This window comes from Rhamphochromis longiceps, linkage group LG15 (assembly GCF_057381845.1).
Source record: "Rhamphochromis longiceps isolate RC_006_pf linkage group LG15, R_longiceps_female_GT1.1, whole genome shotgun sequence".
In the NCBI taxonomy this organism is placed as follows: domain Eukaryota; kingdom Metazoa; phylum Chordata; class Actinopteri; order Cichliformes; family Cichlidae; genus Rhamphochromis; species Rhamphochromis longiceps.
In genome coordinates this window covers 3,148,483-3,160,792 of record NC_140571.1, presented here as the reverse complement: position 1 = coordinate 3,160,792, position 12,310 = coordinate 3,148,483, and the positions used below count along the sequence as shown (strand labels likewise).

General features: G+C 38.9%; 1 protein-coding gene and 2 non-coding genes across 3 annotated transcripts; 2 read left to right on the top strand and 1 right to left on the bottom strand.

Moving 5' to 3' along the window:
- Window position 1: 1 nt before the first annotated feature.
- LOC146651798 (cholesterol 24-hydroxylase-like) lies at window positions 2–6,826 on the bottom strand. The gene is made up of 15 exons (XM_085383370.1): window positions 6,580–6,826; window positions 6,432–6,509; window positions 6,266–6,347; window positions 5,800–5,873; window positions 5,362–5,448; window positions 4,468–4,606; window positions 4,271–4,381; window positions 4,017–4,179; window positions 3,702–3,767; window positions 2,575–2,647; window positions 2,407–2,491; window positions 2,129–2,239; window positions 1,943–2,031; window positions 1,747–1,813; window positions 2–1,664 (listed from the first exon to the last, which is right to left on the bottom strand). The coding sequence occupies exons 1-15, from the start codon at window positions 6,726–6,728 to the stop codon at window positions 1,512–1,514; spliced, it is 1,527 nt and encodes a 508-aa protein (XP_085239496.1). The 5' UTR covers window positions 6,729–6,826; the 3' UTR covers window positions 2–1,511.
- Window positions 6,827–6,892: 66 nt separating this feature from the next.
- Window positions 6,893–6,965, top strand: trnat-ugu (transfer RNA threonine (anticodon UGU)). The gene has a single exon. It is a non-coding gene; the product is annotated as a tRNA-Thr (tRNA).
- A 971-nt stretch (window positions 6,966–7,936) lies between these two features.
- On the top strand, window positions 7,937–8,019 carry trnal-cag (transfer RNA leucine (anticodon CAG)). The gene has a single exon. It is a non-coding gene; the product is annotated as a tRNA-Leu (tRNA).
- The last annotated feature ends 4,291 nt before the right edge of the window (window positions 8,020–12,310 follow it).

Below are 12,310 nucleotides of genomic sequence, written 5' to 3'. Positions count from 1 at the left end.
AGCCCACGGAGACGCACTGAATGTCACAGCTTTCGTGCTGTTATTTTGCGAACATTGTGAACAAGTGCAAAAACCCTCTACAGTTTAAAAAGGCTACTGCTGGGATTTATTAAACAGGCGCAGTTTCGATTTTGCGACATAAAGGAGTGGGCCTTTTTTTCGGCTTTGTATTTCATATGTGTTTGCAGAAGTTGTGCTTTCAGAGCGCAATATTTTGGGAAGAGAAAGGCGTCTAATTGAAGCTGAATTTCAGGCCAATAGAGGGCTTTGAGCTGGCGCACACACTTGGTAAATCTGCCTCTAAGCATCATCTTTAGTAAATAAAATGCATTCCACCTTAAAAGCTGTCGGCACCTGCAGGTTTATTAATTACTTAAGGTTAAGAGATCAGAGTCCCGGAACACTCTGCTTTGTTCATATTAACATTATATTCAAGTCTTCTTCATCAAGAACACAAGAAACAAGATAAAAGCAAATAAAATGCATTCATTTCATCTTATAGTGCGAGGCGTTTATTTATCTCAGCAGATGAAAATGTCTGACATCTTCACTTTTCGTTTGACAGCCAATAAACTCATCATCCACCAGTCTTTCATCACGACTTCTGAACCTCTCCCGCTGTGAAATTTCGTACCTTACGCCGTTTATGCAAACTTTCTGGATTTGTTTCAAATTAAAAGCGCTCACCAGACAGTAATAAAGCTTTTCTTAACTGGGCTCTTATTCTGAAACATTAGTAGGAACCTCTTGTGAAAAACTAAACCGTTAAGAAAAATGGCACATAGGATGTGTGCCTCTGAGATTTCACTCTCTAATAACAGTTTGTTAATTCATGTTATTACTGTATACAGTTTGTCTGAGGTAGAGAAAGGGGGCAACTTCTCAAAACAGACATTGTATTTCAGTTTTATTTCATTTACACAAAAGTCATGTTTAAATGAGTGCTACAGGCAGTGGCTATGAAAAAGCAACTGCAATACATTTTGCAGTTCTCTCCATATTTTGCTTACAAGGAGCCAGATTTTCCTTTAATTATTTAAAGTGGTATTAATCATTCAAGCATACAATAGGCACCTATAACTCAAGTGATGAATCAGTGATGTGTCTGCACATAACAGACAGCTTTGAAAGTGTCTTTTATATTTAGGAAATTTGTTACTAACAGAAAAGAAGTTCCTATGTTCTAAGCAAAATAAAAGAAATTAGCTTTGCACAGTATGTGTCTGTGTATATTTATATGTGTGTGTATATGTGTGTACATACATACAGTAGCAAATGGTATTGATCCTAGCTTCCTCAAAAATGTTTCCATAATAATAATAGATTATTCCAGTGAAGACATAAAAATAGTTATAAGCATTTCATATGAATATATTGCGTGTATTACGATCATACATGAGACTATTTTCATTACAAGGATTTCTTTAAAAAATCAGTTTTCAGACAAGAGTAAAAACTCTGCCCCACCATATAGATACCTATGACCTGTTCCAATGTGAAGTCCGTTAAGATCATTTATTTTTGTAATCCCTGTGACCCAAAGTGCACAACACTCCACTCTTTGGTCTGAGTGTGCCAGCATCCAGGATGTCAAAGGTCTGTTCTGGGACGAGAGTGAAGTCAAACCTCTGGAGCAGTTTGGCCATCACCACTTTAGCCTCCATCTAAAAAACACAACAGCGCCCACAGAGATGAGTCAGTGTGTTTATAGGTGAGCGGGTCTTCACATTATGTTGTCATCCTCACCTGAGCAAAGTTCTTTCCCAGGCACGCACGAGGACCGAGGGAAAAAGGGTAGTAGCAGTAATAAGGCCTTGTTGAACAGACAAGAGACAGCCTCAGTTACTGTGAACAATTTAACTCATTTTATCTGAGATAATAATGGGTGTACAAACATTATTATGTAAAACATGTCAGCATGGTGAAACAGTGTGTTCTTTACTTGGGAGCATCTGGGTGAAATCTGTCTGGATCAAATTTCAGTGGATCCTCGAAGAATTTGTCCAGTCTCCCACTCACATAGGAGCTGAACTAAACATTAGAAAATATTGTATTTACTTATCTTGATGTTTATACAGAAGTGTATTTCCTGCTTTGCTAGAAACACATCAAAAAATACATGTCTCACTAAAGCATTTATTCCTCCAGGTATGTGGATCCCATCAATCACCATGTCTTCAGCAATATGACGAGATGTGCCCGGAGCTGTGGGGTACCTTCTCAGAGTCTCTTTTAACACCTGGGAGAAGATGTATACAATTCATACGGCATATATATATATATATAACACCGTTCTAAACAGAGCAGTGAAAATGCTTAAAACCACAAATCTCATTAATGCAGAAGACCAAGGATACTTTAAGATACAGAAAAATAGTACCACAATTTTCAAATTGCCACATGTACCTGTGACAGGTAGACCAACTTGCCCAGGTCATCGTAGCTTATTTCACGTTTCATCCCAATAACATCGTCCACTTCTTTCTTCGCTCTGAGAAATGAGAAAACTCCATAAGAAACCAAAGTCTATTTGCTATAGTGGAAACTGTCGCGCAATATATTTTGACTTTTTACTTCTCCAGTATATCTGGATGTCTTCCAAGTTCCATGATTGCAAAAGCCAGCTGATTGGCTGTTGTTTCTTGGCCTGGAATAGCATAAATTACACACGACATTAGGCAGTACAAAAGATGTATGCAGCTATTGTAACATCATTCACTGGTCTGATTGCAAAGCTGCAAGATGAGAGTTTCCACCATCTTGATTCCAAAAAGAAAAGGATGTGATGATGAGGGGGTCAGCCCACACACCTGACATTTGACTGACAAACCAATGAATGTGTTGTTTAATACTACAGATCGGCCCCAGCCACCTTCTCCTCAAAGACAGTATGGCTAGCATACTGGTTTTTGATTCAGTGTTGACCCAGGATGAGTGCCTGAGCCTATAAACTCTGCAGGTTTTACAAAATCACATTAAAAACAGCACCACTGAAAGCCATTTATGGAAAAAGTCATTTTTCCATAGACTTCTATAGGAACAGGAGCAACCGCATATATCGCCATTTCGTGGGCTTCAGAAAGAAAGCAGGTTTAATTCACTTCCATTTTAAAGTTCACTTTTAAGACACTGTAAATGACCACGGCAGACCCGGGTGCAAGTTCATGCTTTGCAGCATACTTTATTGACTCACACGGTTGCTGTTCACAATGCTCACAGAGCTGCAGCTCTCCCGCTGCCTGCTCAACATTATCGCAACCACAAATACAGCACCCATTACAATGCGTGATTGCACGCCCCGCCACAGACACAAAAGCTATTTCCATCTTTGATATACAGTCTATAACAATACATCCATCATCTGGATGGTCAGTAGTCCATGAAAATGAATGTATGTTGTGAATACCTGCAATAGATAACATTTTATAAAGATGAAACCATTTGGCATTAAGTTAAAAATTGATGCTTAAAGTGGTGACTGCATTGTGCGCCTTTTAACACAGCAAACCTTTTGGTGTTCCACAAAGATAGAGCAGGCCCAAATTATTGTGTAATATTTCATACATCAGTCCATTTTCTTAATTGTTTTCTTAACCTATCCCAGCTGTCACTGAGAAAAAGGCACTATCCTCCCTGATCAGATCGCCAGTCAATCACAGGGCACTACTTCTAACATCAAAGATGAAATAACAGAGACTCACCAGCAATGAAGAATGTCACAAAATTATCCAGCATAAACTCCTCATCTTCTTCAGTCATGCTGTCCTCTGAAATGATAAAAAACTACCTATAAATGATTTGACATCTACCATGTTAAGATGTGCTCTCATCATGAACAGGTACTAACACAAACCTCCAAGGAGAGTTCATATGGGAGACACTGAACTTATGCTGTCCTATCATTTTTTTTCAGTGTGTTTATTTACTCGTTTTTATGCTCTTCACACAGATTCAACAAGATTCTATATTATTGCTCTTATCTAGTCTAGTCTAATGTGAAATTTGGGAACTCCAACCTTGGCTTGCAGTTTTGATGATTTGTGTCAGGATGTCTTTGGGGACCTCGTCACCGTTTTGCATGGCGGTCTTTCTCTCACTGATCCACTGAGCTCCAGTTGTACGGAGCAGGCGGCACGCTTCCCTCACCTCATTAATGTATCCTCTGTTCTTTGGATTGAACTGGAATGGAAAACTGACAGGTTTAGGATGGCATTCAGATAACAATGTTGTTGGCAGAACTACTGCATAACAACAAACGCTGAAGTAATACCTGAAAAAATCTGTCTCTAAGGTAGTAAACCATTCCTTTCAGACATGTCTCAATGGCTTTAGGGAAAGGTGAACTATTCTTCAAGAGGTCCAAGTCCACCCCGAAGGCAACCTGAAATTCATCAAGAAAAAAGTATACACAAATATGCACACACACACTCACCCTTTGGAAGGGTAAAAATGACTGCAATATAATACCTTAGTAATAACATCCAGGGTGACACAGTTGACAAGATGGAGCATATTAGCTTCTTTTTTACTGTCAGCAACATCTGCAAGTTTATCCATCAGTTTCTCTGCCCTCTCATTGAAGGTTCCAGTTAGACCTCTCAGATACCTGGAAGTAATGATAGCTTTAGACGGAGAAGCAGCACATCCAAGACATCCCAACAAACTATCACAGAAATGAATTAACGGATACTGTTGCACAGAAAAAAGAAAAACCTTCCTACTATCTGCTACTATCTCCCTACTGTTTCTACTAGTTCTCTGGGTGAAATTGCCTTGTTGATGCCAGAGATGGGATGAGAACGTCCAGACTGCTACAAACTGAGTAACTACTCATTACAAATCCTCTTAAACTGGTTTCTTCCACCTCTTTCCATCTCTGTAATATTCTTTGTCAATATTTTTGATATTTAAAATTGAGCGATTTTTGATAAATTTGTGCTATTTGTCAAATTTGTAAATTCTGTAACATGTTGTATTATTTAATTAGTGTAGTCTGTTACTGTAACTGTCTTGGAGCAACTGTAATCCAAATAGTTTCCTTAGGGATTAATAAAGTATTCAGAGTCTGATTCTTAACCGTGCTAATGAGTTCACTGTGTTCAAATGGGCTCCACAGTCAGCTCTCTAATTCCAGCTGAGGTCCTTTAGGATGTGGCGGATTTGAATGATGGATGCACAGCCAACAAATGTGCAGCAACTGCATGATGCCATATGGACCAAAATACCAAAAATCAACCAAAACGTATTTCCAGCACTGGTTGAATGTATGCCATGAAGAAATGAGGCAGTTCTTAAGGCAAAAGTGGTTTCAGCCTGGTAAAGGCAAGGTATACCTTATAAAGCAACAAATGCATAACTCACGTGCTGCTGAACGCAGGGTCCATGATCCGGCGCTGTTTGTACCACTTCTCATGATCCCGTGCTGTTACCAGGCCATTGCCTAAGAACCTTCAAAGAAGGAAGTTGAGAAAACATTCTCACAAAACCCAATTCCTAATTGCTGTTAAAATAAAAGCATTTTTTCAAAATGTCTTCAAATGGAATAATCATAAAAATATATAACATTTCTCATTTTTTAAAGTATATTATAGTGCACACCAGATCTGCGCTGGCTAAATCAGCAGAGGTAGTGTATTGAAGAGCTGGATGACTTTAAAACAGTTTGGTTATTTATTCATGAAAAGACATCATTTTATCGTGAGAATTTAATTTTGTTCCACTGATAAAGCAAAATGTAAATAAACAAGTCTGATGCTAATGTAGAGAAGCAACCTAAGTAGCCTGATAAGGCAGTCTTACCTTTGACCAAATAGGCTGAAGAGTTTTTTGTAAACAAATTTATCTTTGGGGTACTTTGGGGACATCAGGATTTCCTGAATCCACAAACATAAAGTAGAATCAGAATCAGAAGACTTTATTTATCCCCAAGGGGCAATTAACAAACAATGTTCAGCATATGTTGAAGATAAGAACAATAAGAACAGGAAATAGGAGTGAAATAATAAATACACAGAATATACAGTATATACAGTTTTAAAATTAAAGTGACTGAAGGTGAATAAATAACTCTAAGTGACTAAAAGTGAATAAAGTGTCAGTAGTGTAGGAAGAGTGTAGTTTATGGGTGTGGGAAATGAAATGAAACATTGCAAGAAATTGGATTTATGCAAATATTATCGAGAGTTAGGCTTAATGTAGTTATTTTTTATTATTTGGCAATTTAACAATTGCAGGATTTCTGCCCAGCACTTTCACACTGTTTCACCTTTGTTGCCTCTGGACTGGACACGCACACTACAACGTAATGAAGACCATTTATCCTGTAGACAGGCCCATACTTCTCGGCCCTGTAAAGGACATGCTGACCTTTAAATATTATTAATCACAACTTTTTAAAAACCGCACAAAAACATCGTTTACGCTCCACTTACCACTCCAGAAATTTGTCGTGTACAACTCCGCCATTTTTCATTATCCTCAAAAACGACGGTGAGTGTCCCAGAAGAAAACTGAGGACAAAAACAGCTGGTCATTCTCTGGTAATGCCAGTACAGGGGTTTCGACGACGGCTTCACCTACCTGTCCCTCGGTGGGCCGGGTATGTGGTCATATTTCATATGAATGTGTCTAACATACAAGCAGTATGCAAGAAATGCAACGATAAGCAGAAAGAAGAAAAATGTAAGTGATGGAGTTGCTAAAGTCAGAAATACGCTGAAAACTGCCATCCTGAAAACATGTCTGATATATGTCCGGGTTAAAAATTGCTGCTCTTTCAGTTAGGCAGCCCCAGCCTGAAAGAAGACGGACTTGTTTTTCCTTTCGTTCACCACTTCCGTGTTCCTCAGGAGTAGTAATAAATAGCTGTTTTAAGACTGGCGATACCAGCACAGGCTCCATAGCTCAGTGGTTAGAGCACTGGTCTTGTAAACCAGGGGTCGCGAGTTCGATCCTCGCTGGGGCCTGTCGCGGGACAACCTTTTAATCCCTTCGACATAATTTTAAAAAAAAAATTCAGGTATGTTACATTGTTGCTGTTTTTTCTTTTCGTTCTCTAATAACCATGTTGATCGACAGAGACGGATTTACGGCCGTGTCATTGGTGGCAAATAACATTTATATCTAGAATGTTTCAGTCAGTCATGTTTGGCACTGATCACCACCTGCACTCATGTATATATCTATCTACTTAGCACTTTTAATTCTTATTCTTATTTTTATTTTCATGTCTATTTAAGCGTAATTTATGACAGTATGTTTGCACTGAAGCACCGCAGCAATTTCCTAATGTTGTAAACCTGCTCAACATTTGGCAATAAAACCCTTTCTGATTCTGATTCTGATTCTGATTCGCTTAACTCAAATTGTACAGGTTCAATTATTAGCTGGCTTTTTTGTTGTTCGTCAACTACGTAGTGTTACCACGACGAGCAAAACATTTCTCGTGCTACATCAATATTAAATGAATAGTCACAATAGTTATCACTAGGTAAACGCTATAATCGTCTTATAAACAGTTTAAGACATTTAACTTCCGAGTCATCATAATTAAAATGGCATATTAATATTCACAGATCAAAACCTACATGCTTGACTGAAAAAGACTGAGGTACTTTGAGTAATAATAATCATAAATAATCCCTCGGTTACATAAAGCGCTAATGAAAACAGAAGGCTTGGGCTTGATATAATTTCATGTTATAGCATTAGAAATACGATCCAACAGCGACCCCTGTCTCCGACTCTCGAAAATTGGTTCAATTTCTAATCTGGCGAGCCTAAATTTCTGAGTAACACAAGCAAGAGTCATCGCCTGCATGAAGCTGTACAGTACATAAGCATCATTATTACAGCTATGAAACATACCAAACAATAGTAGATGGGTCGATGGACTCAGTCACACTCAGAAGGGAATGTGATTTTTGGGTAACTCAACGTCAGGATGGCCGAGCGGTCTAAGGCGCTGCGTTCAGGTCGCAGTCTCCCCTGGAGGCGTGGGTTCGAATCCCACTTCTGACATCAGTTATTTTCTTGAACAACTGAGGTTCTGAAGACGGTTTTCCTGTGAAATGCTCGTACACGGTCCATGATGAGGCAAACTTGCTCTCAAACCGCATGTAAATGTGCTCTTATCCCCTTGGATGCTGGGAATTTGAAAACAGAAATTTTTAATTTGCAAGAGCTCTTAATCTACTAATACGAATCAACATTGCTATAAAACACTTGGCTGGAAAATATGAACCCATGAAATGTCAACAAGGAAAAGAAAGCTGTTTTTATTGTAATTATTTTTATGTGGTAAATACCATGACCATAACCAACAATAATAAAAATGTAATTAGCAGAATTTCTAAGATGAATGTAGGCTATGCCGCAAAAGTGCTTCCTTAGAATACGTATGTTAGGTCACCCCATGAGCCATATGAATTGAATTAATGCACCAAAAGTTTAGCAGGAGCAGGCTTGTGTGGCACCGCGCCCTGTAAACTTCAGCGCACGATGTGACGCAGATGCAGTTTTGACTCATCACAACTTTTAAAACAAACTGTAAATGGGGGAAAGGCAGGGAATTCCTTCGAAACATAAAACAGGATCAATTTTGTGCTTATTACAGAGATAGATGTGCTTCACGCATCAGATCCCGCCTGCCTTTTCCCCTCTGCTGGCGAAGCGGGAAATACTCTCTCGGTTCATGCGATTACACTCATTTCCAGGAGCGCCGGGTAATTGCTTGAGTCAGCACAGAATCTCACGTAGATGTGATGAAGACACGCGTACAGAAGCGACGCGCTGAGTGATGCGAATGGGCATTGTGACTCAAATGCGCACTTATGTTCGCTCGTGTAAATGTGCTGGCTGAGCATTAAGCACACTGCGCGGTGCTTAAGCGGGCTGAAAGGCTGTGACTAAGTGAGCGTATAAACTGTTACTTTAACTCTCCTAAACTGATTTCTTCTCTCTCAGTCCCAGCAGCATGAGCCTGTGCAGCATCCTATTTATAGGACCCAGTATTGCGATCCATGTGATTAGGCTGACACAAAGCTAGAAGAGGAGATCCATGATTACTATCTCCAGACGTGGGTGGTGATATATACGCACACTGTGGGATTATTTTGACATGCTAAGCCGAGTTGTTGATTGCTTTTTAGTAACAGTGTGCTGGGTGAATTCACCAGTGTGAAAATCTAAGGCGGTTTAATACGCTATGGTTTCTGATTTACGTGGATCTTTTTTTAGGTCACTTATTTCAAAAAGATTTAAGTGAAATGTGATTTCTAGAACAGGCCAGCAGTTTATATACATCACCTGCCGACTGTAAGCTAAAACATTTAGCCGCAAAATACATTTTATTTGTTTAAATTATTTTATTTTTAATTTCATTTAGTGGTTTAAGCTTCATAGATATGACTTTTTCATCTCCCTGTCATGATATTAAAATGTTTTCTTATATGGACTCCTGTCAGAAAGAAAGCTTTCAGGCTGGACTCTGTGCAGCTAAATACTCCCTGTGATTCTGTAGCTTGTAGCATAACTTTAAGTTATTGTTTTCTGTATGTTACTTCAGTTCACTCAGGTTCTTTTAAAGCCCTGCCAAGGTTTTTCAGTCAGATTGAGGTCTGGACTTTGGGCCACTGCATCACCTTAATCCTTTTTCAGCCATTCTGTTGAAGATTTGCTGCTGTGCTTGAGGTTGGTGTTCTGCTGTATGACCCAGTTTCAGCCAACCGTCATCTTACAGACAAATTGGCCTCACATTAGACTCTAGAATACTTTAGTATACAGAGTTCATGGTTGAATCAGTGGTTGCAGGGCTCAAACCAAACCCAAATCATCACCCCTCCACCACGGTGTTTCTGCAGATATGCTGTCTTTGGTTTTCACCAGACGTGGTGCCCTGCATTAATGACAAAACATCTCCACATTGGCCTCATTTGCAGGGGCGGAGCGTGGGGGTGGCTTACTGGGCTTAAGCCCGGGTTATTTTGTCAGAAGCCCGGGGTCTTTTGGAGTGTAATTTTTCATAGTTAGATGCCTGGCTGACAACTGTATAAAACAAAAAGTACACACAATATTCGAAGCACATAGTGCACACTGTGGGAATTTACGACTGTGCGTGAATCCCCCCCCTGATATTGGTATGATTCGAGCTCAGACACTAAGCAACTGAGCGAGGGGGCGGGACAGCTGCTGCCAGCAGTGAGTGCGCTGTTGGAGAAACGGAACCAGCCATACTAAGGAGAGCTTAAGTTCGACCAGGTACCAAAGAAAATCATTCGTACTGTACAAATAATGTAAATATGACGGTGCATCACGAAAGATTGATATCAAACTGATCACTTGACCAATATTACGTTACTTGCTCTTCGAGTGAATCAACAAATGGCGAAATGAAAAGCCGAACAAATGCTGTTTCTTTAGAGAGTCTTAGCTTACGTGTGTTTATTTCATATTTTCAGTTCTTACCCTCCCCGACTAAATCGGTTTCAGTTATGCACTGAAATATAAGAATGGACATTAGAGGCTTCTTTCAAAGAAAAAACTCAGGTAAATGTTATTTTATATATTATGCTTTGTATGTTGTTCAGTATATTTCTATGCAAAACAAGAGGGATTTCAGTACACAGCAGGATGTTCACATTTGTAACCAGATATTTACACTTTAGGGAGAAAACATAAAACATTTTTACTGTACAACATCAATTTAGAGTAAATTTTTGTTTTAGATAAATATTGAAATATATTTTGAATTAGTTAAATGTCAGAATAAAGAGAGACAGAACTGTCTATTTATTATCACTTTCATCATATTAAGGAGTACATATACACTAAGTTTATTGTTAATTAATAAGAAAACTCCAGACGATTCCATTCTGAGCTGAAGAAGCTTCTGATAGGTTAGTAGAGTCCATGTGAGTAAGTTGGTGGCACAGCTGTGGATGCATATAAGGCAAAACACAGAGCCTGTTTCTGTGACATGGGAACATCAAGAGATATCAACCAAAACACCAGGAAAAGAACTGTGGAGCTCCATAAGTGTGGCTCAAGTTTGAATACAATTTGGTGCCATTTGCTATTAAGAAATACAGATAGTTTCTCTCTTTACTCTTAAAGTTAACAAATATGTTTTTATATTTATCAATCTAAAAAAATAAACATTTTGTCTGATTTGATGTTACAATTAAAAAAGTGTTTTTATATGAAGAGTAAATATCTGGTTTCAACTGTATATTTGATGATTGTCAGCACAAAGAGGGAGAGAGAGGAGAACGAGGACAGAACAGAGGTGGAACAAGAGCAGGTGAGACACACATGTTAGTCAAATGGTTGTTTACCAAAAGTATCACCGTATCACAGGTACTCATGTATCTCGTACCTAGTGTTTCTTTTTAGGTTTGTTATTTTTCAAATTCTGTATTTATTAAGTTCTGCAGGCTTGTTTGCACAACAAGGATAAATAATTATATAAACTTTTCTCAATCTAAATAGTGGACTTTGGTAGAATTAAAAAACAAGTGTAGTGCAGGTCTATGATGATTTTTAGTGCTACTATCATCTAGTTCTGATTGTGGTTCTGTCTTGGTTAAGTCCTCAGTAGTCCTGATTTTGAACTGTTGTAGTCCTGTTTTAATTCTGGATCAGTTCTGGGTCTGGTTGAATTGGGGTTTAGTCCCTGTGTCTTGATACAGCCCTGACCTTGTTCTGCCTCGCTGCTTAATTAAAAAACTAGTTTAAGGTGTCCTGCACATGTGATATATATTTTTCCCTATATGAAGTCATTCTTTTTTGAACAAAACTCAAAACAGAGCCTATTAATCTTTCAGTCATTTCTACACCCCCCCCCCCCCCAAAAAAAAGAAAAGAAAAAAAAAAAGAAAAATCCCACATGCATACTACCCTTTGGGCTAAGCCCCGGGTGTTTCAAATGTCTGGCTCCGCCTCTGCTCATTTGTATATTTTTTTTCAAGTCTTGTTGTTTGTTAAGATGCAACTTAAAAACCTAAGCTATGGCACCTTATGGCGTTCTTTCTTTCCTTCTCTGAGAATTGCACAGTCTGAAGATTTTGTCATTTTGTTAACACACCTGAGTGCTCCAGTCCAGCAAAACCTCTACTTTTATACGGGTGCATTTAATTGGCACCACATGGCTGATATTTACCCTCTTAATTCCTATACAATACAATACAGTTTTATTATATAGCACATTTAAAAACACAAAGGCACACCAAAGTGCTACCTCCGAGAGGTAGGCCCCCCCCTACCTCTCGGAGCTACTACAACCATATACACCTGCCCGTTCCCTTAGGTCCGC

Bases quoted from the DNA above. Each gene is read 5' to 3' on its own strand.
- LOC146651798 (XM_085383370.1), bottom strand. From the start codon at position 6,728: ATGGCAGTTTTCAGCGTATTTCTGACTTTAGCAACTCCATCACTTACA. The intron at 6,348-6,431 runs GTAAGTGGAGCG...TGTCCTTTACAG, and splicing joins CACGACAAATTTCTGGAGTG to GGCCGAGAAGTATGGGCCTG. The intron at 3,768-4,016 runs GTTGGAGTTCCC...TTATCATTTCAG, and splicing joins CATCAAAACTGCAAGCCAAG to AGGACAGCATGACTGAAGAA.